We start from the raw sequence: 26904 nt of genomic DNA, 5'->3' as shown, positions 1-26904 counted from the left end.
ACTCGCCTTCTTCAAAACTTCCCTATTATGAGCACTGCATGAAACAAGAGTTTCAAGTTCAAGTTGGCTCCAAGGCATGGAAAAGTTGGGAAGTACTCACAAAGTAGAAAGAGAACCAAAGAAAATAAAGAATGGACAGTTTGTCATGTGCAAAGCATCATCTATGCTTTTTGCATCCCCATTCTTGGAAATGGGTGGATCCATTTTGGCTGAAAAGTTTCACTCCGGAAATTTTTACAGAGAAAGGAATTCCTATGGAATTCCTAGGAATTTTCCTATATTCTGTGACGGTTAAGTTTGGCAGGTATACAAGCTGCTGGGGAAAAGATAAGCACTGAAGAAAGGCTGTCTAATCAATACAGACATATTTTAATATGTACATATATTTAATATTCTATATTATAGATATATATAATATTCTCCAGTCTCTGTAATTTTGCCTGAATTAAAAAAAAAAATTATATATGATAATTTGAATAATTAAGGTTAGTTTTGGAACTCATTACTAACTTCTAATGAGCATACTTGATATTCCACGTGTCTTTAAATAGTAACAACAGTCAGCCATTTCTTAATCTGGCAGCTTCTTAAGTGACTTATTTAGAGACTTTCAGTTTTGTTTTAATGTTGTCTGTATATAAAAATACTGTTTGAACTGAAACACTAATACAGATGTTTGGAAACTGGAAAAGAAATTTGAAGCATAAAGAAGGAACGTTCAGACAGGATGTGCTAAAGCTGCAAGATAAAATCGAGAAGTGCTGCATGTTGTTTTTTGATAATCATCCAGCAGATATTTGACACCTCTTTAACTTGACCAGTGGTGTTTGGTTATGTGCAACGTTGCTGACCAGAACACTCCAGCTTTAGCACAGAATGCTTGTTACAAGGTCAGGAGGGAATAAGGGAGCACATGGGCAGATAGCTGGTGTGACGTAGGTGAGTGGGGAGGATAGGCCAAGTCCCAGGGATTTTAAGTCCCGTTTCAAATGCATGATAGCTTGGGTCTTAGTATGTGCAAGAGATTCTGCCAAAAGAAAAACCAGAGAGATCTGATTTCTGTATTCTGTGATCCACCCTGCTACCAGAACGTTCTCCATACTTTCCCACGTATCCAGAATTGAGTCTTTGCTTTGCACCAGCCCCACACTGAGCCCTTAGCTATTTGTCTGGGCAAACTGCAGTGGGGCAGCATGTGGGGCAGTACTTGTGCTGGCTGGCACATGTCGGTGCTGGTGGATCCTGTCTTTGGAGAAGGTACGATTGCCTTTTCTACAGAAGGGTCGTTATTTCAAGGGTGTCCTCTCCAAACACAATTTCTTATCACAGAAATTGTGGAAATACAGTATGTTTGGGATTTCTGCTTCTTTACCAGATATAATCAAAATCATTTTAAGGGCTCTCTAGTTGTTTGGTGGAGGAGAGGAGGAACTGATGAGGCAGGCAGCACGAAGTCAACGGCCTTGTTTCAATTGGGGTGAAAAAAAAAAAACAACAAAGCTAAAAAGGCTAATGGAGAAGTTACAAAATTTGTGCTTAATGTTAGGTACTTGAATTGTGTGATGTGTTCCTGGGCTCCTTGTCAGGGTTGGGTGCATGCAGGTTCTGCTCGAGGCTGAAGGCAGATGATTTGCATACCGGTGGTATAGGTAAATTTTGATGCCCTGAATGAAGGCCTGACAACAGGCTATTTAAGATGTCCTGAGTGTGGAAGGAGAGGAAGTTCATGTTTTGATTTTCTACCTTAGTGTGAGCTCGCTACCACCTTCTCCAGGCTGGACAGCAGTGTGTGCCTTCAGATTATACCAACGGTAGTTGGCAGCCTTGCGGTCAGCAAGTACAGTTGTGTTAGCTGGCATTGGTTTGTTGGCTCCAACCAACTCCAACCCCCAGCTGCAGACAGCAACCTGGTGAACCTGCAGTCCCAATAGGAAATGTCTCAATTGATGAGGGGTAACAGAGACAGAAGTGTCCTTCTCAACCTCTTTTCTTTAAAGCACTTATATTGCTTGAATCACAGAATCACAGAACCACCAAGGTTGAGAAAGACCTCCAAGATCATCCAGTCCAACCACCAGTATTTCCTTCTAAGCCATCATAGCTCTGAAGAAACAATGCATGTATTCAAATAGATGGGCCTCCTGTATGTTTCACTGTAATTTCCCACTCAAAAAAATATTTTTGACGTTGTCTTGTAAAGACCTTTGTGCTGTATTTGTTCTATCATTACAGATAAATCTTTCTGGATTTCTTCCAAAACCTGAGTCAGACAGCTCTTTGACAAGTCTCTCAAGCTCAGAACGGAGTTTTATTTTTATAAATGATCGTCCAGTTCATCAGAAGGAAATATTAAAGGTAACACCCTCTACAATTTACAACCATAGAGCTGAAGGCTGCAGTAAAGCTGCTTGAAAAAAATGAATTTCAGATACACGGGAGCCCAGGATAGTTGATTTTTTTTTTTTACTAGTAGCCTAGCAGAATTACACCTGTGGAGTTTTTCATGCAGGAACTCTATGTGGTTTTCCATAAGAGATTTTTTCTGAAATAAAAATCATAATTTTGTGCACTTCATCCTGAGAGCTTCTCGGGCTTTTACACACTTTCACTTTAAATCTGTATATGCATTGAATAAAAATGAAAGTGATAGTGCAGAAGCACTGGCTACAGCTAGGCATTGTGTAGGCAGAATTTGATACTCTTGGGTTTCTCACACTGCTGAACCTTGCAGCACCTCACTTGGAGCAGCACTGCTGTTCCAATCCTCACACCTCCCAGAAAAGAAAATTCAACTCATGCTGAAGTGTACATGTAGGGTTCAAAGTGGAGAAAATGAGTTCATTTTCAGTCTACACTGAACACTTGTGTTTGTGTTGTAAGTGACAAACAAGGCTAATCCTGTACTACATCTCCACACAGTAGTTGATGTACCTGTTTCTTACTGCAGTGTAAGGTTCAGTTTGGATTCCATAAAAGAGACCGCTTCTTAACCAGGGGCTGGATGGGGTTCAGGGCACTGTAACACAAAGTAAAAATACATTGACCTTCATTTAGGGCTGTTCTTGGAATGGTGATTCCATTTATTTTGACCTAAATTCTGAAACAACTAATTATAAATTTTTTTGTTTTTGTTGGGAGCTTTCAAGGGGATTATAGAGAAAGCAGTAACAGCAAGCAAATTTTGTGAAAAGTTGGAAATTTATAGTTGGGTTAACAAAAGGAACAGACGAATCCTGTTCTGGGAAAAGGTCAACTCTGTGGTGCAAGTGTGACTTTCTCAAACAGACTTCGGTTTGGCTGAGAGAGGCAGTAATGTAGTTGCAAGCTGTGTAAGTAGATCGTCTTTAGAAAACAAACACAGAAATAATAGCATTTGGGTTGAGTGAGGAAGTAAGCATTAGAATTGCAGTCCAATTTGGTCATTTTTAAGTACAGGCATATCAAGTGTGTTTTTCCAAATATGATCGATGTATTTATTCAGAAGGTCAGAGCAGCTTCCATTTGTTTCTTGGAATTTGATCTTTTTTTGTTTTATTTTTATGTTTATTTAGCTATGAATACATGGGAACCACTAGTAAGTCCCCTTTTGGTGATTATTTTGTCACACGTGTATTCAAATATCTTTCTAGCATTCTATTAATTTGGGGAAAAAATACAGTTATAATTTTATAACATCAATTTTTGTTCCTGTGCCTTTGTTTCTATTTTGTTGCCTTTACTGACATCTCTTTACTAAATTAATCTGCAGTTAATTCGACAGTACTACAGTGTGCTGATGCAAAAGGACAGTGCACGCTTATACCCTGTGTTCTTTCTGAATATTACTGTACCTGCTTCTGCTGTGGATGTGAATTTAACACCTGATAAAACTGAAGTTCTGCTGCAGTATAAGGTAACTAATGTCTTACTCTGCTGTGGAGTTGACAAGTTTTACTTACACGTAGCTAATAAGGGCTTCTGGAACCGCTGAAATGTGTGAAGGTAAACCGGGTTGCTGAAGTTTTTTAGGAGGATTATTCAAAACTCATTTCCTAGTTGATTTTGAAGATCATTTATGTGCTTTCACACACGTCTTTGTTTCCAAATAGCTTTATAGTGACCAAAGCTAAATGTAATTGTGATGTGTGTCCTTAAATAAATCTCATGCTTAGATTCTCAGTGCACTAAGTAATAAACATTTGTAACACTGCACACATTATGAAGGGGAAGTTGATTTCTGCTGAATGCACTATTTGCTGTTATGTGCTTACATAATTGTTGACATCACTGAAGTTTTGGGATATCCTGTTGATACTATCAAGACCTAAAATCTAACTAAACAATATGTGCCCACATTTTAGAGGTTATCTAGTGATATATGTTATGTAAATTTACTTTCACTTTTTGATACTTCACATAAAAAGTAATGCCACAGAAATTAACAAAGCTATTCACAGTGCACATAGGCAGTCACACAGGTAAATTTATCCTTTTCAATTAAAGTTCTTGTAGTTGTCTATGTTCATCTTGAAAACGCGTTGCCGGTGAAGTACCATTTATATCAAAATTAACATAGCATTCTCACACCTGTTCTAGTTTAAAACTTTTCTTTGGTATTAGAAAAAGGGTTGGGGTTTTCTTGTTTGTTCCTTATTTCCATCATTTGCTGCAGGTATTGACAGCACCTTTACAAATATGTTTACATCAGTTGGAGTGTTGCTGGTGCTTCTGTCTTTACTGTGAGCTTTTGATGCTGTATTAAGTGGGAATTGCTTTACTTGATACGGTTTTCAGCAGTCAGTCCACTGTGCTATAAAGAAAGTAGTTAATCACTTCCATGATTTCAGTGTAAACCAGTGAAGCAAAACACCTATCTCAAATATTTGAGGTGAAATTCGTCCATTTCAGAGCCTTTTTTTACCATGTGTAAAAACCAAAATGTGCCATAATCTCTCCGGATTTGTTTGAAAAATATTCTGAATAAGATCACTTTGCTCTGTATTCTCGATATCTGTCAGTTTAGGTTTTTTACTCATGCTTCTGTGTGTCTTTTTTTCTGGTTGTTATTTTTGTTCATTTCTTTTGTTTGTTTGTTTTTTCTTCCCAGGACTGTGTCTTACTTGCTGTTGAAAATGTGTTGAAATCTTTGTATGGGCCACTACCTGCTGCAGTCTCTGGTGAAGCTAATAAAACAGATGTTACCTCAGAAGACATGTTTGTTCATAAAGCAGGACAAACAGATGTGGTTGTTAATGAAAAGGAACCATCTGGAAACAATGATCTACATGCTCATACTTCATTCCTTTCATTCAGCAGTGATGTGCAAAGTTGTCAAGCAGGAAAAAACACAGAGATCTGTTTAAATCATCAGAAATTCTCTGGTGATACTGTACATAGTCACCTAGAAGAAAAAGAGGCTTCTAAGAATGATGCCTTTCAAGAAGGTTCCTTACGTTTACTGTGTGAGGAGGAGCAGAACGGACAAAATACAACTGGTATTCCAAGTAACAGTGCTCCTATAGATCCTGGGTCTAAAAAAGATGGTGGACACCTTTTGAGTTCTGATAATGCTGAAGATGCCTTGGTCCCTGAAGACTTACCTGAAATCTCTGCTGATAATTGGAGTATGGGAAATGCATTTAAAAACTCCTCAGGAGACAACCTGGAACCTGTTAAGGTTTTAATTCCTGGAGCTGGAGGGGCAATTAATAAGCAAAGTGAACGTAGTGATGAACAAAGCCACGACCCACAAATCCCAAATCAAACTGTAAAGAAAAGAAATATAATAGATGAGAAAACTGGACAAGTAACGGGTTATGACTTAATTCATGGTCGAACAATAAGGAAATCAAAGTCTGCATTTGAGCATTTCATCCAAGAATATCGTTCAAAATTATTTTCTGAAAATCCGAGGTGTAGCATGAAGGACATCCTATTGAAAATTGAAGAGCTGTGGAAGAATTTAAATGAAGAAGAAAAGCACAAGTAAGTTTCCAGGCTTCATCTTGCTTCTAAATCTAGTAGTTAGCAATGAGCAAATGAGTCATCTGTTGTGAGCGGGAGAAAGATTATAACTTCCCAGTTATTTATGAAAAACAGAACAGAAAATTATTTTTGTCTTTTCAAGGTCAGTAATGGTATTGTCAGACATGCACTGCTGATTTGAGTTGCTTGTTTGGCCACTGTATTTGCTGTGCAACAGTTAAGTAGGGACAATTTCCCTGAATTGTTATTTAGAAATAACAGGCAAGAAATGTGCTTTGTGAATCATACAAACATCAGCTTTTTAAGGGCTTGCCTGTGTATCGTCACTCAGAAGCACTGTCAATGAAAACCGGCGCAGTGATGAATGAGGCACTGTATCGTTCCTGCAGAACTTTTTCCAACCAGCAGTTCTCTTTTTATTGCTTTAAAGTGAGAATTCTCTTTTAGGATCTTTAGTACTTGAACATTTGGAAAACTCCTTTCCCCTATATTTAGTAAGTATCCCAACCCAGTCTACCCCATTTTTGTATGTATAAAACCCAGTCAAACGACACAAGGAATTTCTTTTCCCCCAACAGCTATTCCAGTGCCTGTTCAGAATATAGTGCAGTTCAAATGCTAGTGGGTCCTTTGTTTCACTCTAAATCAAACCTCTTTTCAGATTACAGTCTGAGTATCAACATATCAACATTTCCTATTCTACACTGTTCTATCAGTGAATTTTTGAAATTCATCTGCAAGTAAGGAAAATATTTTAGCCTTCTTTAGTTTGGGTTTTCTGCTGTCTTTTTTTTTTTTTGGAGGGGGGATCTGGTGGTCAGTTAGTTAAAATGTATGCGGAATTTATATTGCAGGGAAAGATCAATTAGAATAACAGATTTTAAGGAATTCTAAGACATTTCAAAACGTGGAAGGTTCTTTTAATGTTGTGAAAATAGAACACTTCAGAGAATCATACAAAGGAGAAAATAATAGTCCTTCAGCAGTTTTACATGCTCATTGTCAACAGAGTCACTTAAGTGTTGTGACAGTGTGTTTTTTTAATGGTACAGAAGTAAAGAGAGGGAATTAAGTAAGCCACCAATCAAAATAATATAATTTTCACACTGCTGAGAGATTTGATGAGGAGAGTGGTGCAAAAAAGAAGCTACACCTTTAGAATTATTCGAGGTCACTAAGCAAGCAGCGTGTTACAATCACAAAACCATGTGTGTGAGAAATGGTGTTTTGCCCACCTCTCCTTCAGCAGGAATATTAATGTAGAAATAGAAATCTACTCCAATTGTACTTATACTTTTAATGAAACAAAACTAAAGGTTCTGCCAGCTGCTTCAGAAAATTTTAATTTGCTCTGCTTTAGCTTTTGGGATTTCATGGTTGCTTTTCTGGTACAACTGTTATGCTTAAGAGCGTGCCTACAGATTATGTTAGTTCAGGAAGGAGACCTCTCTGGTAGTGGAATTTTTCTTACCTAGAGAAATGAAGAAATGAATACAGTACGGCCCAGTAGATGTTGGAGTCGGTGAAAGATTTACCACTAGTTGTATCAGTACTTTTCAGATTTGGTATATCTGTTTCACTTTCAATCTTTTAAAATAGCCCCAGAAAACAATAACTGTAAAGAGATTGTAGTTAACTTTTCCTTCACGGCAACAATTTCAAAGAACTGTTCCATGTCTGGCAGAGAGCATGTTTTTGCCTACCGGACACTCTGGATGAATTGGGCCACCTAGAGGTAACAACAACTTTGTATAGAACAGGGCTGCCAAAGGGCTGTGCTCCCACTGTGCCTCCAGGTTCAGGCAACCCTCCTGGCACGACATCAGTTTTCTGGGCTGTAGACCTCTGTCCTTCTGCCACAAAGTCACATGTGTGGGTGACAGTGGATACGCTTGGCTTCAGCATTTCTGTTTGCCTCTATGGCTTCTCTAGCAGGTCTAAATGAATTTAAATCCCTTTTGGGAGCAGCACAACCAACAGATGTCACATAATTACATGGAATAGCCTTTTCAAAACAAGCCAGCACTCATTACACAACCAGAATGTAAAATTTTATGATTTTTAGGTTATAATAGAAGAGGAAAGCTTCCATGCATGTCCATATTGGCAGCATTGCCTATCCCCTTGCTTTGCAAAGCCAGAATTTAATTTCTTATACTCACTCTGTTCTTTCTTAACACAGCTTGTGCGTGTGTCTGGCCTTAATATTTCTTGCTTATCAGGCTCAGGTAGCAGTGGGAGAACTCCATGCGACTGCAGTGGCAGCAGCAGCCCCATATGTCTTGAAGGTCTAAGAGAGGTTCGGAGACACACGTTATCATGGGGCTAACAGATTACCTTGTCAGTGCTGGATGGTAATGCTTCATAGATATATTTGTATCTTGGGAGAAATATCATTTTAGGTAGTATGGCCTTTGCTTTCTGTTGACAGATGGGAGTGTGCAGCGCATAGACTCTCATTAGTGACTAGCAGTAGCTAGCTCCTCTCTGGTACTTTTTTGTTGCTTTAATAAATTTTTCATGCATCTCATGGCTTGTGTGACTGCATTATTTGCAGCTATTGGAGAATAAGTTAGCAATTGGTAATTCCAGGAAAAAAAGTATTGTTTGTTATTGTACTGTAACCGTTTCATAACCGTTTCACTCTTAGGAAAGTGCACTAGTCACCAGGAACCAAGGCATTTCAGAAACACTGTGAAAAGCTCATGCATGCAACTAAAAACTTAATTGCCTTTTCCCTTCACGAAGGCAGGAAACACAGAAATAGAATGTATCATTTGCATGATATGGTAGTTGGGTTTACTGGTTATTGGTGAGTTGATTGGGTTTCATATTATGAAGAGGCTGAAGCTGAGAGGTATTACATTCATAATGTGGTGCCTCTTTTCTCAGCTTGTTTAAGTCAGTGCAAGTGACGATTGCTGCTCAGAATAGACAAATTCAGATTTATTCTGTTTTATTTCTCTACTCAGTGTAACAGTCTGAGAGACTTCGTGTTATTTTTGTTTATTTAGTTAAGCAAAACCCTCACAGTCAGATCTTGCAAGGTTAGAATTTTTCTGGTGGTGGCCTAAAATGAAAGCATGTAGGACTTACTTTGGAATTGTTTTGGTTCTGAATTATCTTTATCAGTACTCTTGTAGTTAAATATTGTCATGTGTTCCAACTGTCTCTGTTCAAAACAGTATTTATTGATCTGGTCAATAGTATGAATGCATTCTGTATTAGAAAAAGTTCTGGTCAAGTGATTTCATCGATATATTTTAAAAGGAGCAGATGTTTTTTGTCTTAGCGTTTACTCCATATTTTCTAGGACATGATTTATTGCAAGAAACTATTTAAGCTGACTTTTTTTAGTTAACTAAATATTGGTACCATATGTGAATGCTAGCACATCATAATTAATTGCAAATGGTGACCTTTTTGTTGACCTTAATTTTCCAGCACGCATACACATAATTGAATCAAACTGTTCCAGCAAGTAGCAATAAATAAATATGACCAGTTAAAATATTTATTTCCAATACTTACGTATGATAGCACTGCCTTTTATTGGAGGTCAGATTGGTATGAATAACCTGATAGAATTTAGAGTATCAAATCAGGGCAAAAGAAGGAGGTAGCACATTGCTCCTTTGTCCTTCAAAAAAGTGAGGTTCATACATAGGAGGCAAGCATAAACCATCTATAAAACTTTAGCTATCTTCTTGATGTTTACAAGCTCATTAAGAATCCCTTCATGTTTTAGAGCTTTAGTATGTAGTAGTGATATCAGTCTTGATACCAAGACTGAATTTAGAATGGCTCACTATCAAGTCACTTTTTGAAAAAGCTGTAAATTTATTATTTAGAATTCTGTGATAATCATATCTAATCTGGATTTGCATGCTTTTTATTCATGTGGCTGATCTTACTTGAAGTCACTGTGCTTCTTTACCTTAAGTAAAGCCTGAGGCTTATGAAATTATTTAACCTCCAAACTCCTAGTTAAATGCTAGGACTCCACTTGAAATTTGCAGAGCTCTGGAAGTTCAAGTGGCCTTGTGAATAGGATTGGATGTGCCTATGACAAAACTTCTGAAACTATATGTCTCATGCAAATTCAAGTTAAACATAGTTTTGGGATTGAGGTCGAAGGCAATCTGCTGTAGCTGATTGTATAATGAAGTTTATGTATCCCCTTTCAACAATTCAGATTTTCCTGGCTGTCATAAGGAAGGAAAATTTCAAACTCATCATCCTCACTGGGTAGTAGGGGCACAGTCCCTGATCTCTTTTCCACCCAGTCATAGTGGAAAGCGTATTGATGTGGTTACTTGAGTAAAAACATGGGAGTTTTTACCTTGCTAGGAGCAGTTACCTTGTCTTTTGGTTTCATGTGTTAGGGGTTGGAGTCTGTGATTTCATGTTTAGTTCAAATAATTTCTTTTCTTTTTTAAGGTATGAAATAAAAGCTGCTAGAGACCTGGAGCGGTACAAGAGAGAGGCTAGCAAAGCCATGCAGGAAGCAGCAAACAGACCGGTAAAGGAGAAAGAAAAACAGAAGCCCAAGCTGAAGACTCTTCTACCCAACCAGCAGAAACTTGACAAAATGTTGCATTTTCAAATTGATAAGAAACCAAAGTGTAATAAGCCTGTGAAAGTCGTTACAGTGCCTTTTTCTCTGAGTTCCTGTAGACCTCAGTTTCAGAAGCATGAGAAGAGTGATTCAGATAAACATGAGCTTTGCCTGATCCGTCGCCAGAGTTTTCCTGATATCTGGATACTTGCTACTGAAAAAAAGCTAATGTTGCTGAATCCATATAGATTGGAAGAAGCCCTGCTGCGTAAAAGATTGCTGATGAACCATATCCTTCCAGTAGAGAAACTGGACAAGCCAGTTGTGTTATCAGACAGGTAGAGTACAAATAAGAAAAAAATTGTACTTTCTGTTATTTATAATTATGTAGAGTAGGCTGGTAAGGCCCTGTTCACGAATTCTGTGACTATTTTAATCTGTAAGTGTACAAAACATAAAAATATGGTCTTACAGATTAACAAAAGAACAAATAATGAGCAAGTCTGGTCATTTTGCAGTAGAAACGAGTATGCATTTTTACCTGTTTGGAAATGTAGTGAAGACAAATGTCTTCTCCCAGAGGGGGGAAGTAAATGCTCCGCATTTTCACAGCTTCACTAGCTAACTTTCCCATGGATTATGGAATGGCTGACATAATTATTACGATTTGTCTAAACTTGGTCATTCTGTAAGATAGGTAAATAGTTGATATTCTGTATTTCTTCTTTAAAAAGTCTGCTTTTTTCCTAAGTACTGTTCAAAATCGTAATCACTCTTGATATCTGACATTTTTAATGTATTTTTCTGAGCAGTTTTAATTTTAAAATTAAGGATTTTACCTTACCTTTTGGGTGTTGGTTTGTGCGGTGTTGCTTTTTTTCCCAGTCTTCTTGGTGAATCTCACTATATGGATGCTCTTCATAAAATGCAGAAGGATTACCAGACATTATATGGATCGAGTTATTTGTCAGATCCAAGGCTTGTAGCAAATGGCTTCCAGATAAAAGTGATAGAAGGTATGATAGTTTTAATGTCTTCTAGTCTAATTGAAGCTTTTTTCCTTCTGATTTAATGATTTAAATGATTTCTATTTTGTTATTCTACATTGCATTATCATTGAAAGCACTGAGATCCTGTTTTCCCAAACATTAAGATTATATTACTTTGCTAGAAATGTATTCATTATACACAATAGTGATTAATGGAAACTAATAACAGAAAACATGAATAAAAAAGGAAGTGTATGTAGCTGGTGGTATAACCTCCTATTTATACGTAAGCATCTCATGACATTTTTATTTCTTTTCTCAAAATGCTGAACTGCCATTCTGGCAGAATGATTAAACTGATGAGACTTCTATAGTCAAGGCAGCTTCTTCCAAGATGATAGTTACTTGCAGAATCTTATGTGAGTTAGTGCTTCAGCTGACTGTCCCTCTTCTGTTCAGCAGCTGAGAAGGTCCAGTAAGGAGATGGAACTGGTTACAGGCCTTCTTTCATACCAGGAATGTAGCACAGTGCCCAAAGGGGCCAGTAAAGAGTGGGTCAGAGGATCATCATCAGCTGTTTTGATAGAGGTTGGTCTCCACTCTGAGATTCTTTCAGCTTAGCAGTAAAAATTAAGTGCTTATAGATTTTTTTTCTGAAGAATAATTTACAGCGATGCTGTTTGAAATCCAGAGACAACCCATCCAGAATCAGTTCTGAGCAGCAGGATTTCTCCAGCAGAATTCCAAGAAAAGCAAGCTTCCATGGGGGCAGTACCTAGCTGTGACAGCTCATAGAAAAGGTTCACTATAAGAGCTGTTAGAAATGTTATAGCTTCATGTGTTACAGATCCCCACATATGTACAGTGATGACAGATCTGCTCAAACATATGGGATCTTTTAAGAGTAGGTACAAAAAAGGGATGTACAGTAACTCCTTCTGTCAGAGCCTGGCTCTTTGGAAGAACAGAGCCTAAGCTGTTTTCTTTTCTGAACCACGTACAGCAAAAGAAGAAGGATGCTTCCTTCTGAGTGGCTAAATCCTGTGATAAATAACAAGAACTGTCCAGAAGTGTTCATGAAAGCAATTAGATTGAATCATTAAGGGAATCAAGTACTTGTGATAAGAGACAGCTCTTAAGAAGCTGTCAGTCAAGCCAATCAAAAACTGAGCAGGTCAACAACTTGTCTCTAGACAAATATGGGAGGAAGGGATTGGAGGCCTTTTTGCTCGTGTACCTTCCTATTTTTTTCTATCCTTCTAAAACGGATGTGAATAAATCTGTTGTTAACATTTTTGAAGACTGTTTTCAGATAGCAACAGAAGAGAGTTGCTGAGCAGTCTTGTGAAACTGGAAAAGGCAATCTACTTTTAAAATAGTTTGCTTAGTACAAGAGTGAAATTGTGTGATAGAACATTATAAGACTCAGCGTAGTAACCAGGAAATAGTAATCATTTTCCTGTGTCCCTAACTATATAAAATTAAGAAAATGAAGTCTTGTGAGGAACCTTGTCCTTGTTTAGTTTGCAGTTTAATGAAAGTACAAACAGTGCTCTGTTGGCTTTATGTACAGTATACAGGTTGAGGAACCATTTAATCAAGGACTTGATGGTTACTGTATGGCCAGCCCATCTGAGGAATGGAAATCTAATTCAGTTCTTAGTCACAGTCTTATATTTTAACTACTTGAATGAGACATTAATAACAATAATAATTTGAGGCTTGTCAGTCATATTTATAAGCTTCTGCTAATGATGTTATGGCAGTTACAGCTCCTGTTATAGCATGTTATTGCAGATGAAGGTAGAAATGCCAACAGAAAAAATGGAATTTCACCCAGCCATTTTTTCCAACTGACCTATGGATTTTTACTTAATACTTCATCAGTTCCTCTTTTTTTTTCTTCTTTTCCTTATTATTTTCCCTTAAATTCAGCCGTGAAATGCACTACTATCTACTTCTGTTACAAACACTTTATTAAAGTTATTTTTCAGAAACATAAGTATTAATTATTAACGCTCCTTAACTGTCTGTTCTAGAAAATTTCTCTGTGTAGTTTGAGGTTCTTTAATTTAAAGATCCTTCTTCTATTATCTTGATGTAAAACTTACACCTGAATATTTGTGCGACTTGTCAACTTTAGGAACAAGTTCATTTCATTAAACATTCTACAGTGTCCTTTGTTTTGTCTTGTGGTTTGTTTTTTTTTTTTTTTTAACTCAGACACAGCCTATAAACAGGACATTTACTCAGTTGCTTTTGAACTTGAAGTTGCCTCAGGTTTTGTTTCTTGAGTATATATTAATTGACAGAAATTCTCTTTTCTTACAAGCAAAGGTTTGCTTTCTTTATCTTTGCACTTGAATGTGACGGTTGTATCCCTAATAATATTTTTTTGCAAAGAAACAAGTCTTTTAATTAATATTTCTGAATAAGGCTGTGATGCATCAGTTGGTCCTTAACCCTATTACTGTCCAATTTGTCAGCTCTCATAAATCTTCTTTTAATCGCTGTTCCTTAATGTAGACTTTATTCAACTCCTGTGATAACTTCATACCTTGTTCTTCCTAATAAGGACTTTGTGTCTGATCTTGTTCTACCGTTTTATTGGGAAATCTTTGAACTTCTGGCAACATTTTCTTTTTTCATGAGTCCAGCCTTTGGACAGTAATTTCTCCAAGAGTGCAGGAGTTTCAGATCATGCTTGGGTATGGCTTCTTTTAAGGCTACGTCTGTCCTTTGAATATTCTCTTGCTGTAAAATGAGAATGTAGTTTACCTTTGGTTTGAGTGATTGCAACCAAAGCTGTTTTAAGTGTTCTAGACATTGGATATGCCGTGCTGTCTTGTTTGGCAGACCAGTATTTTTGTTTCTTTGTCCCTCTGTATTGATTGCTCAGCACTCTAAAGAGTTTTTAACTAGATTTTTTTCTGGATAGCTGACAGTGAAAAACATGTTGTGAAATAACTCAGAAAACGTTTCTTGCCATAAATGTCACTTAGGCAAAATCAATGGTTTCTTTGTAGAACATGCCAATTGTGATCCTCTTAAGTGGTGACGCTGAGCTCCAGTTCTTCTTCACCACCCTCCCACCCACTCAGTGTTCTGGCCTTGCTGAGACTTCAAGTGATGCTGCCTTTGTGAGAATGCTCTTATTGCTTTTACTTCTGGGTTCCTCCTGGCATTTTTTTGCTGAGTATAGCTTGCAGTGATCTCTATGTACAGAGAACCATTTCAGGAAGTAAGAAGGATTACTTTCCATCCAGTTCTTCTTATCATATTTATGGTATACAGATGTTCACAACAAATCTGCTTCCTTTGTGAAAACTTGAGATGGGTGTAAATGCTTGGGTGGAAATGAACTGAGAACTGGCACTGTGTCTTACTCTTTTTTTTATCTATGTGCCTTGAACTAAGGCAAAATTTTAGAGTAGAGCTGTAATCTTAATAAAACACACATACCTGAGCTACATGTATACAAAGACTGTCTTTACAAGGTTTCACAGAGCAGTAACAGACAAACAACCTGCCTTCTTTGATAATACAAGCTGCTGCTTGTAAACAACCGGTGGAAAATCATGCTGCTACTTCAATTTGATTTTGATCAAAGTCTCTAAGCTAGGTAGTCTTACAGTGTCACCTAATCTAGGTGGCAGCTGGAAGAGAACAAATTTTCCTGGCCATCGAAAAGGAATTATCCAAAGGTGATTGTGAATGTTTTGTTTGGACAGACAAAGGGGAAATTTTTAGCAATGAGAAATCCACATTTTTAGTCAGTTGAAAACTAGTTTATTTGTTCATTGAAATATTTTCCTTGGAAGTTGGAAAGCATTTCACAGAAATCACTATGGAAACTGCTTGAAGACTGCTGTTTGAGTACTCAAAAATTTTAATGTATATTTTGTCAAAAATTTACAAGTATATTGAGGTTTGGACATCTGCTTATATCATCAAACGTTGCCAATATCTGAATTCCTGCAAAGACTTGCAGATAAATATATGTTAGTCAGCATGCAGTGCGCTACTTTTCAGTCTGAAGAACGTAAGCAGAAAATGAGAAATAGAAGTACCAGAGAAGGAGACTTCAGAGTTTGTATTATTTGTTCTTATGGTGTGCTCTAAAGCCTGATTTGACTTATTAGTAAATGAACAGTATTGTGAAGTTAAATCTGACTGTCAACATTTGCATATGGAGAAATTGTTATTGGTAAAACCTGTGAGTTTCAAGCAGTCTCATTAGCAAGCGTGTCTGACTGGTTTGCTGCATTTACAACAATTTGCTTTGTGGGTCCAGAATCTTACTGTCATGAAATTTTAAGGGTAGCTCTGGGGATTCAAACTTTTCAACTGAAAATCTTAAATGTAACGAAGTTCTATGTCCTACATTTGGTAGCCTATATTGCAAATTATTGAAAAGCTGTCAAATAGGATGTGCTGTTATTGTAGAGAGAGCAGCGTAAGTAAGTGATCTGAAACAGCAACACAAGGTTAGTCTTAGTTTAATTAAAACAAAAATTGCATAAAAATGAAGAGAAGTGGTGAAGGGGATTAAGAACGGATTATCTTTGCTGCTGTCTCTTGCTGCCTTTCTTATGGAGAAATACTGGCGTTGTATGTGATCCTATTTCAGCTTTAATAACTGGTGAACTTTCAGAAGTGTTGCTTTCAGCTGGTTTCGACTGCAGGCTCACAGCAGTACGTAAAAATGTCAGGCTTTAGTAGCTAAGATTAGGGAAAGACAGCTTGAGGAAGAGGATGACAACAATGCTGGATGAAAAAGGAAGTAAAGTTCCAAATTTGAAGTGGTGCTAAATATGTTGCTGGAATGAGATTATGTGATTCTTAGTTCCTTGTGTCAAATTCCCATTCTGATCAAAATATCTCTTGCCACGAAGCCTGAAAAACTCCATCAGCATTATTTACCTTTATGACATATCCATATTTAGACAACTCTTTTCAACCTAGACAGTCCTTCTGTTCATCTGCAATCTCATTTAATTAGTGTCAAATTATCCATGACCAGTCATGGATAACAGTCTAATTGCAATATCTAATACATTGTCTTGACTTACATTGTATGTATATATTTGTCTAATTTCTAAAATCTTCAGATACTTCTAGTACTATAGCTTGTGTATTATTAGGTAGATGAACGATCCCTTATTGCAGTTCTTTAGTTTAATCCAGTTTATACCAGTCTGCTTGTTTCCTCCTTTTTTGACTTCACAAAGTCATTCATGACCAGGCTGAATGTATGTGATTTTCCCACTTTAAGCCAAAACAAAGGGAGGATTTATTCTCATTTTGAATTGTAGTGGTGTCACATGAGTGTGTATGAAGTCTGTCATCAAGACTTTAGATATGCAGACTTCAGATCTTTCTCTGCAGTGCTGGGGGAAATAACTGCTTTTTGTTTTGGTAGAAGTTGAATTGGTTATGATGGAAGTTGAACTGTACAGATGTTTAAACCAGATACATAGAAAATAGGGCCAACATTATTTTAATTATTTTCAAATTAAATTGTATGTTATTACAAGCTTCTAATTTAATTTAATGTATGTTTTAATCAAAGCTGTAGAAGTTTTAATTAGAGCTATGCTCAAAGCTGGAAATGCTGTAGAAGGTTTTAAGCATTTCAGCAGCACCAGCTAGGATTTGAATCAAATCAAACTGGTAGGCTTGTGATGTCAATATGGACAAATCATCATTTTGAAACCTTGAACAAAGAAATACTTTTCAAAGGAGGAGTAAAGAAGGTTTCCTAATTGCATTGAATTCACTGTACTAATCTATTAAGTGATTTTAGATCCATTTAACTTTCTCTGAATTGCTCCAGAGTAGAAATCAAAGCAGTGTGTAAATTGCTGTTTTGTTTTTTGTATTTTCAGGTGCTTCAGCTTCAGAAAGCTATATGGAAATAGAAGGAATGGCTAATTGTCTGTCGTATTATGGTGTTTCTGATTTGAAAGAAATTCTGAGTGCAGTAGTTAACAGAAATGCAAAGGAAGTGTATGAATGCAGACCTCTGAAAGTGATAAACTACTTGGAGGTAAGACATAACAATTTACTTGTAAAGATTGGCTAGCTAAGCTCGTAGCAAGACTTTAAAATCTTGAAGCTTGAGATTCTTTTTTCAATTTTCCATTTTAATTAATACAGTTCTAGTCTGAACAGAAGTTAGTTTTGAAAAGGAGAATGCCAGATCCTCTCTGAGGTGTATGAGCTCTGCATTGCTTACCAAAATACTTCCATCAGGCATGCTACAAAACAGTCATCCATTGTGATCTAATACATGCTGAGAGTTTATGCTCACAGGGTTTTTCTGCATATGTAGTTTTCAGACTGGAAAGGCATTTCTCCTTGTTAGAATACAGAAAAGTCATAAAATCACTTTCAGGCTCTTCAATGCAGTTGAACCCAGAATAGTAATCAAACTTTTATTCCCTCCTAAATAGATCTGTGAAGAAATAATAAGATGATTTAAATTATTAATTTATGAAAAGTAGGCATTAACGGAAACTTAATTCTTGTGTGAACCTCAAAGAGTTGCATGTCCTGAAAAGCAGAAAGTGCACCATTTCCACTTGACAAAGAAAAATTCTTATGATACATTCAAAAAGGGGATAAGAGACAAAGGGAATCTTCTTTGCCAAAAAAGCAAGCTGGCACTGGAATTAAGACATTGAAGTGAAAAAAATGAAGTCTCACATGTAGTGAAATCCATATGCTTCTGCAAATGCTTGTATTTAGTTAGCATCAATAACTTCTGAAGTTAAGGGCAGCACATGCTGACAACTGACAGTCTCAGAAGTCCACTCTACTCAAGGCACTAGTGACTAAGTTTTGCAGGAAACCATGTGTTCTTTACCAGCAGCCAGCACTGTTCACAAGCAGCCAGAGAAATGGTACTTTAGTAAAAGAATCTTTAAGCTGTTTTCTTTCAGATGTTGTTATGCAACAGTTGGAACCAGAATTACATTTTTTTTTATGTTTGATATGTAGTAGATAAAATTGTCTGCCCAGAGACAATAATAGGCATGAATTTACAGAGATAGCTAATAAATATTATATTAGTAAGAGCTGGAATAATTAAAGGAAGTAGTTTTCCATAATTTCTTATCTTATTTCTAAATAGTTTACTAATGCCATCTTAAGCCACAGTTCTTGAGATATCTGTTCAAAAGAATACCGAAGTATATGTTAAGTTTATTTTCATACAAGCTCTTGCCTATGTGTTTTTCTGAATTTGGGTACATAGTGAGGCCTAGCATTTACATGGAATATGTACTTAACCTTTTGAACATTCATTATACAAATCTTTTGCTGCTTTTGTCAGTAAATTTACAGCTGCCTTTGCAGCAGGTGAATTATTGTCATGCACTCTTAACCAAAGAGTCAGTTAAGTATTGAGACAGGAATGTAACCTCGTTTGAGGTGGAAGCTTTAAGTTCCCTACTTACAAATACCTGTCTGTCAGGTGGAGTTGGAATGGAGTTGATTTGCGTGAATGCTAGCCTTTAAAAGGAGAGCGTGTGTGTGTGTATGAAGGTACAGTAAAGGTGTACATCAAGAGACTATCAAAGCATTATTAAAAGCAATTGGCGATCTTGTGAGAAACAGTTCAAAAGAATGTTCAGCAGTAGTAGTAGCTGGAAAATGCATATTCCCTGGAAAGTATATGGCTTGCATTCGTGAAAAAGATAGATTTTAAAAATAAGCAGTGGATTTTTTATTTTTTTTTTTACCATCACTTCGTGTTCAAAGATGCAATTTCTGTCCTAAGTTGGAGTAATCAGCATATCTTCTTCTTTGGCTATATTCTGGCAAACTCAGAAGCAAAAATAGAGAAATGGTCAAAGAAAAAGCCTCCTAAGTTGAGAATGGTCCACTGTGATCATTTTTCCATTTGGAAGAGAGGGCTGGGGGGGGAAACCGCTGAAAAGATTCATACTAAAAAATGATAAATGTTGGTTTCATTTCTTGTGAAGGCATGAAAGCCTAAGATAACAGCAGGAAACAAATTAATTTTGAAGCTACTGATTCTTTGAGGATATTTGCTAGTAGTGCAGTGTTTAGCTGTACTTTTGATTTCTAGTACTGTGGGATGACAGCATGTAGTATGTATTTAATAAAGCATTGACCTAAAATTTCATGATAGTATTTTTAATACTCTGTTTAACTATTTGTTTAATTTATATCAGTTCACAATTTTGTGGTGTGGAATGCATCTTGCGAACTGCAGTACTGTCACCACCAGAGAAATGAGCTATTCAGAAACACAGGGACCCTAACAGAAAAAGTGCAAACATAACCAGTAGACTACATGTGACTGTCTCAGAAGAGCATGAAATGACCTGTATGATATGTTTAGAGTTTAATTTGTGTTTCTGGGATTCAGAGTATATAAATGTAAAAGAAAACATTGACCTTTCAACACTGGGTGCTTAATTCATGTTTTCTGATAGCACCAGGTTAACATATTACAAAGCAGAACTTTAAAACTATTGGGTTTTTTGTTTTGTTTTTCCTTTCCACAGGGAGAAGCAGTGCGTTTAGCTCGGCAGCTGCCCTTACATTTGTCAAAAGAAGATGTAGAAAACACAATTTACAGGATGAAGCAACAGCTTGGAAGGGAAAATAAAGGCTGTGTTCATGGTCGTCCTTTTTTTCATCACTTAACAGATATTCCAGAAGTTAACAAGCCATAACTCCAAGGAAATTATTCAGTAAATGGAACATTTTGTTTGGGATCAGATTTCTCTTGCTTAATTTTGATCGTTATTCTGTAACTTCAGCACGTTTTGTGTAAAGCTTTTGTATAGTTAGTTTTTGTTTTCAAAGTTCACCTTGATATTTTTTTTTTAATTTAAATTCAAATGCTACTTGAGAAATGGAAATAAATTAGTATTGTAGAGAAAAGATCCACTATTTTTTAAAAGAATTTATTAAAGAAATGTTCTCAACTTGTTTGGTGCTTTCCTCACTACTGCAGATTTAGATAATATCAGTATGTCAAAATGTTTTAGATATGGTTATAAGCTGCTCTCAACAGAGCTTGGCAAAATTTATTGCACTATGACAAGATATGTCATTAATTTTTAAAGGAAGCCAAGTAGCAGTAAGTTATTTAAGCATTTAAATGTGACCCTACCATATATAGTCGTTATTGGCACATATTTATATTGTTGGATTTCTATCTGTAAATTGTTAGATTTTGTGAGTATTGAAGTCCTACAGTTCAATCTCTGAAAAGCTTTTCTATTAACTATGCAAATAACTCCAATTATCTCTAACCTTCAGGTGCAAAGTTGTGATTGTTAGAAGTTTGGTACAGTGTTAAAACTTAAGGTTAACGAAAACTGGCTTATTATTTAAAAGATGAATGGATCAGAGTCATGAGAGTACAGGTTAGCACTGAAAGCAGATGTCAACACCTGTGATAGTTTAGTGCTATACATAAACCATTTGCCTTTTGGAAGCAGACAGTCCTCAGTCGAGAAGAGCATGGCATAATTAGGGAGAAATCTACTATAAAAGAGCTGCTGATGGTGGTAAACTTGTTCATTCTGTTTCTACCATATTGTAGTGTTTATTCCTACATTTCAGTCAGTAGGCTACTTCCATAATTTTACTAGATTATGCCTTCTGTGCAACACATCTCTGGAAGCATATGTTTAAAAGTTTCAAAAAAGATCACCTATAAATTAGTGTATATCCCTAATTGTTTTGTCACAGCACATTTCAGTACTGTGTAAGTATGGGAGTTAACCTAACTTTGCAGTGTTTCTGTGGCTGCTAGGTAAGTGGCTAAAAGACTGCTGAAAAGCCTGAATTTAAGCTGGTTTGTGAACAAGAATATCAGACTATCAGCTAAGGAAATGCATAGTGTGAAAATGTAAATTACTGATATATTGCTCTGTATCAAACAGTGTTGAACTAATGAATGATGCAACAGGAAGTAGTATTTATTACCTCTGCTGATACATGGAAGGATGGTGCAACAGCAAAAGTGCAGTAGCAAACAAGGTACTCCCTTCCTGTTGCCATCTTAGCAAAAATATGAGCACAAGGAATATGTGACTTCCTCTTTTGCTGTTCCCTACCTCTCATGCACCTGTCATATGTCAGATTGAGAACAGCTGAAATACTAGGCAGTGAGAGCCTTCAAGAGTAGTAATTAAGTGTAAAGGGGGAAGCAGCAGTCTCTTTCTGGAGAAAAGGTTGATATCTGCTGTCACGCTGAGAGAGTCTTAAGACATAGCTATGAATATCCTGGCCATGAGAGACCTGCAGAAGGCATGGGGTCGATGTGCTTGACTGAAAAGCCAGCAAGAGGAGCATGCATCCAAAGCCTGGGTGATCAAGCAGCTGCCACCTTTCTTTTGGATTCTCATTAAGTTTCCCAGCTGTGAAAGATCTTAACAGGTTTTGTTGTGTTGGGATGACTTTAAAGAGAGTGTTAAGAGCCCCATCAGAGGCCTAACATAACCGGTTATACTCACGCTGAGGGCAAACCCCATGGGCAGAGGGGAGTCATTAGAGAAGGAGGGGTCAGCAGCACAGGGTCTGGCGGAGGAGAACAGAGCAGGGAGGGCACAAGCAAGGTATCTTAGTTTGTAATGAGAACATGAGTGGAAAACTAGGTACGTGTTGGCTGTGAATGCCGCTCACTGCAGAAGATGTGAATTTTCAGAGTGAAAGTGAGTACGTGTATGGAGGCACAGGAATGAGATGTGACTCTTGGCTCTGAGGGGAAAACAGGATCCCAGCGTGGCAGTGGATGTGGGAGGTTATAGTTTATTTTTACTCTTGTTTGGATACAAACCGTTAAGAGTTGAAAGAGCAGCCCTAGCCATGAGAAATGCCAAAATCAATCGAGAGAATGGATCACCAAGTGAAGTCTGCTAGAAATTAAACGAATACACGCACTGATTTTAATTAGTTAGGAAGAGTAATTAATTTTATGTGATAATAAGTTCTATATGTATATATTAATCTCAATTAGCCTATATAGCACTTCCTGAGTTTAACAGTTGTTTATCCGAAGGTGGGTAGGCTGAGGTGGGTGGTAAATTGATATGACCAGCATCTGCACAGGTGCTGAGCCGGGCTGCGTTGCCATGACAACAAACGAGCAGCAGGCATTTCTGTGGGGCAGGTGTGCTTTCCTCCTGCCTTCCTGACCAGGCTGGTTGTCCTCTGCTCAGAAGGTGCATCAAGATATCTTCCTGAGGTAGGTGGATGTATAGTTTGGTCTTCTTTTAGTCTTTGTGAGGTGTTGAGGCTGTGTCCTGGCAGTGAGTGCTGCAGGACGGCGCTGTGGGGACGAGGCTGTACCTCACCTCGGCAATGGCGGCTGCGGCACTGCGAGTTGAACTGGGAGTTGTTCTGGTGTTGTGCTGAGGGGACTTGGTGATGGGTTTAGATGGTTTAAGAGAAGCCAAGCAGTGCCTTTGCTGCAGAAACACTGTGTAAAAGTGTAAAAGCTTGGTTACTAGTAGACTTTCCCCTCAAAGGATGAGCTGGAGCAGGACAGGGTGCAGTGAAGCAGGCAGGGCACCTCAGACCTGGCCCTCTCCACCACCAATGGCCGGCTCTGGGCACCTCAGGGGAGTTCCAATATTTGCACTGCCCTCTGCTGGCATTCTATTCTTGTGCAAATTTGCCTAACAAAACGGTCATCTGGTAGCTCCGGGGCTGGTTATGAGGGAGCATCATGCTCTCCTTCCAGTCACCAGTGTGCCAAAGTGTTCTCATGTGGGAAACTTCTCATGGGGTGCTCTTCTCCCCTTCCCCAAATAAGCTTAGTGCAGGTAGCAGCATTTCCAGTCTGGTAACATGGGGCTTTCCAGACTAAAGCTTTTTTGTTTATTTGATTTTTTAATCTTCTGGCTCTCTGTAGCTTTCCTCTTTTCTCAGAAGGATCATGTGTGTGGTGTTTTTTGGCTGGTTGTGCTGGTGCACTTCCAGCTGTAGTGTCCACCTCCCCCAAATTCTGAGAAGTTCTGTCTTAATTTGAAACCACTGAACAATAACTTTCTTTTTAAATAAAGGAGAATCTTATTGAAGGAAGAATAATTTTTCCTTTTTGTAAATATAAGCACATAATGAAAGCAATATCTTCTACTTGTTTCTTTTCTAAATGTATTAGGAGTCTTAATAATGAAGTTTGTTTCCTGTTGGTTAAGAAGTGTGTATGTGAAGGGATTTGGATTATTTCCATGAATATATATATTTTTATTCTTTCAGTATGAGCAGTACCAGTTCAGAGAATAACTGCAAAACCAGGGGGATGGTGACTTATTTTAGGAGCACTTAGCCAATAATTGGTAACAAATTCTATGACACATGTTGTTAAAATGGGCTCTTCTATATTTCAGTATGGAATACTGAAGGTATCTAGCAATAGAATCAATACCTTCAAACAATGCTCTAGTTACACAACTGATAAATCTTCAGTTGCAGTGTTTTCAAGTGTTTTTGTAAAAAATAAAAAATAAAATAAAATTTTAATTTTCTTACAAATGTACTGGTATTACTTTCATGAAAGTAAGCATCAAGAATAACAGGATTTTTTTTTTTTTTTTAAGCTTTACTAATATTTGGTCTTCAGAGCTTGTTGTATCTTTTGTAATATGGCCTCGTTTCTAGTAATTGGGTTTTGTGTGCATGTTTCTTAGATGAACCCATAGCTTTGCAGTTGTTTGTTGTTGTTTTTGTTGGTTGGTTGGTTTGTTTGGTTTTGCTACAGTGGCAATATTGAAGAGTTTAAAAATCTGTTTCTTTTATATTCAGCATTTAGCAGACTGGGTTAAGATTTATAATAAGCTTAAGAGATGTTCATTTAATTTTTCAAATGGAAACCTACCAGAAGTGGCTTTTTTTTTTTTCTCTCTCCCTTTAGCATGGAGTATCATATCTAAAATTATGGAGAGTATAAATGTGGAAATGTTAAATCTTTTGTTAATGGCTTCGAATTAAGCACACATTGTTGCAGATGATTTGGAGGACTTATTTAAAGTAAATATACAATTTCAAGCTCAATTATCATTCATAGTTTAACTACGCATAGTGAGGTATTAGGTCTGTGAATTTGATACAGTGTTACTTCATAATTATGATGCTTTTTTTACAGTAAATTTGATATAGAACAGTTGCTAAAGGAAAGCTGCTGAATAGTGTGACCAAACATTTTATGGAACACATCTGGTGAATTAGTTCAGGATGTGCCCTGCATAAGAACAGAGCCTTTTGCACAAAACGAGAAGGAAGCTAACTCCACATGTATATGTTTTGCGGACATGAGAAGAGTTTAAACAATTACTAGTTAATTGTGTAAGCTAATAGGAGGGGTGCTCGTAATGTCATTTCAAAATAGCTAAAGAGGAAATGGATGAGAATTATTGTTTTAAAATCTCAAATGAATGGTTTACACCTGTTAATGTTACATTTAGAACAGCTGTTTCTTTTATTATCAGTAAACAGATGCAGAAAGTAATGGAATGTTTTAAAGCAATATGTTAATCCTGTCCCCCACTACTGAACATTCTCACAATCTCATGATTAAATATTAACTGTAATAGTGCTGTCATCTGCAGCTATGGAATTCTTAGGGGTTTTTTTAATTATCTATGTATCTGACATTGTAAATGTTTATCCAGTGGTACTGTAGTTTTTATCAATTGATGGTATGTCCTTTTGCACATCAGTAATTTTACCATTGATTCTGTTGCAATTACTCAGCCAAAATGACCCTGAATTTTGAATTTTTCAATGGTTATTTCTTTCTTGGTAATTTCACCCTCCATTGTTGGTTGGCACTGTGGGTAAAGCTTTGCCAGAGCAGACTCTTTCAGATCCAGCACTTCACATCACTGCATATTGGAGCGGCACTCATAAGGTGGTACAGATGAGGCTCTTAGGTGGCTCATGGAAATTTTTGTGTTGTGTGAAAATAGCTTCAACCCTAGTTTGTTTATTTTCTGTATGCCTTGAGACAGATGTGTCATGTTACTGAGGTTTTGAAGTACAGAACAACTATGATTCTGACGGCTTACTGGAAAAAATAAAAGCTCACAAATGCAGATACCACGTGTAGCTAAAAAAAGTATTTAAAAGTCAGTGCCTAAATTGGCCTGAGATTGTGCAGAAACGAGTACTTGCCACTCACCTCCTCAGAGCTGATAGTAATAGTTCCTCAAATGAAAATGTGTTAATGTTGAAGTTGTGGTATCTGTGAATGTCATATATATATATATATATATATATATGTATATATATATATATAAATAAATAAATTTCAGTGAAATAACATGAAATTGTGGAGCATTACAAACTCAGCACTCCAAGAACGGAAGCACAGAAGATTAATACTCTCTAACTTGTTTGGCAGATTAGCTTTCAGGAAACGTAGAGACCAATGAATATGGCAGCTGCATTATTAAAATACTGTATTCAAACTCAGGTCAATTTGTTCATTCATGCATGGAGTAACTCGGCAGTAATTGGATCATAACGTTTTCAGTTGTTTTAAATCACCGATATTTCATGTCTCTACACTTAAAATGCCTGTTCAAATTAGAATATTCGCAGAAGGAGCAACCATTTTGCTAGAGGTGATTTTATAGGAGTGTTCACTTCTCAGGTCATCACAGTGAGAAAATGATGTTGGTAGAAGTGCAGTTTGAACTCATTTTTGAAGGATTTTAAAGATGCTGAGTCATAAAATGATTTAAGTGGATATAAAATAATAAAGAAGTTATGTCTTTCCCTGCTCTTATTAGCCCGGAACTGTTTCTACTAGGTGAATGAGTGGTCTTCTCAAGAGATGAGAGAATTTATCTTGATTAAATAATAAGAGGAACCCTCTTGTATTCATTCAGTAGGTTTAGAAAAAGTCTTGTCATTTAACTTCTGGAGAAAGTGAAGGAAAATCCTTCTGGAAACAATTTGAGTTTATTTCGTATAAAGTAGTTGTTGAAAGGCAAATGGTTTCAGCTGTGAGGAGGGATTCTTGTCAAACTTTGGGCCAGAATTGACTAGTAATAAATAGATTCTTTCAAAGCAATGTGCTATGGGATTTCTGTTCTTCTTCACTTAAAACAGAGTTTGACTCTTACTTAGTCAGTTAAAATTTCTATTGTTCCCTGACAGTGTAGGTATGTATAAATTAGTATAAGAATCTGTTTGTAGTTACTCAGATGTGTGAAACTAGTTATAGAAAAAGTTTCCTCTTTAGAGGGATTCATTTACCTCTCCTAGAAGATAGCATCCTCCTTTACACAGCATTGCTGCCATTATTGCTCTTAAAGCTTTGCATTTGAAAACTGTTTATGCTTGTGATTTGTTGCCACTTAAAAGAGCTGTAACTCTGCTGTGTTTGCTGCAACCTCT

The 26904-nt window shown here is 37.0% G+C and overlaps 1 protein-coding gene across 1 annotated transcript in view; it reads left to right on the top strand.

The window, feature by feature from the left end:
- Positions 1 to 23978, top strand: part of PMS1 (PMS1 homolog 1, mismatch repair system component) — a 45010-nt gene extending 21032 nt beyond the window's left edge. Inside the window, 8 exon segments of the mRNA XM_031604412.2 lie at positions 2233 to 2355; positions 3749 to 3892; positions 5087 to 5964; positions 10405 to 10860; positions 11408 to 11538; positions 17400 to 17560; positions 20049 to 20213; positions 20215 to 23978. Of these exon segments, the coding sequence (XP_031460272.2) occupies positions 2233 to 2355; positions 3749 to 3892; positions 5087 to 5964; positions 10405 to 10860; positions 11408 to 11538; positions 17400 to 17560; positions 20049 to 20213; positions 20215 to 20241 (2085 nt within the window). The 3' untranslated portion in view covers positions 20242 to 23978.
- Positions 23979 to 26904: the final 2926 nt, after the last annotated feature.

Source organism: Phasianus colchicus, chromosome 7 (genome assembly GCF_987193195.1).
Source record: "Phasianus colchicus chromosome 7, bPhaCol1.hap1.1, whole genome shotgun sequence".
NCBI classification, from domain to species: Eukaryota; Metazoa; Chordata; class Aves; order Galliformes; family Phasianidae; genus Phasianus; species Phasianus colchicus.
Note: the sequence above shows the minus strand (reverse complement) of the source record. Positions and strands in the feature narration are given on the sequence as shown.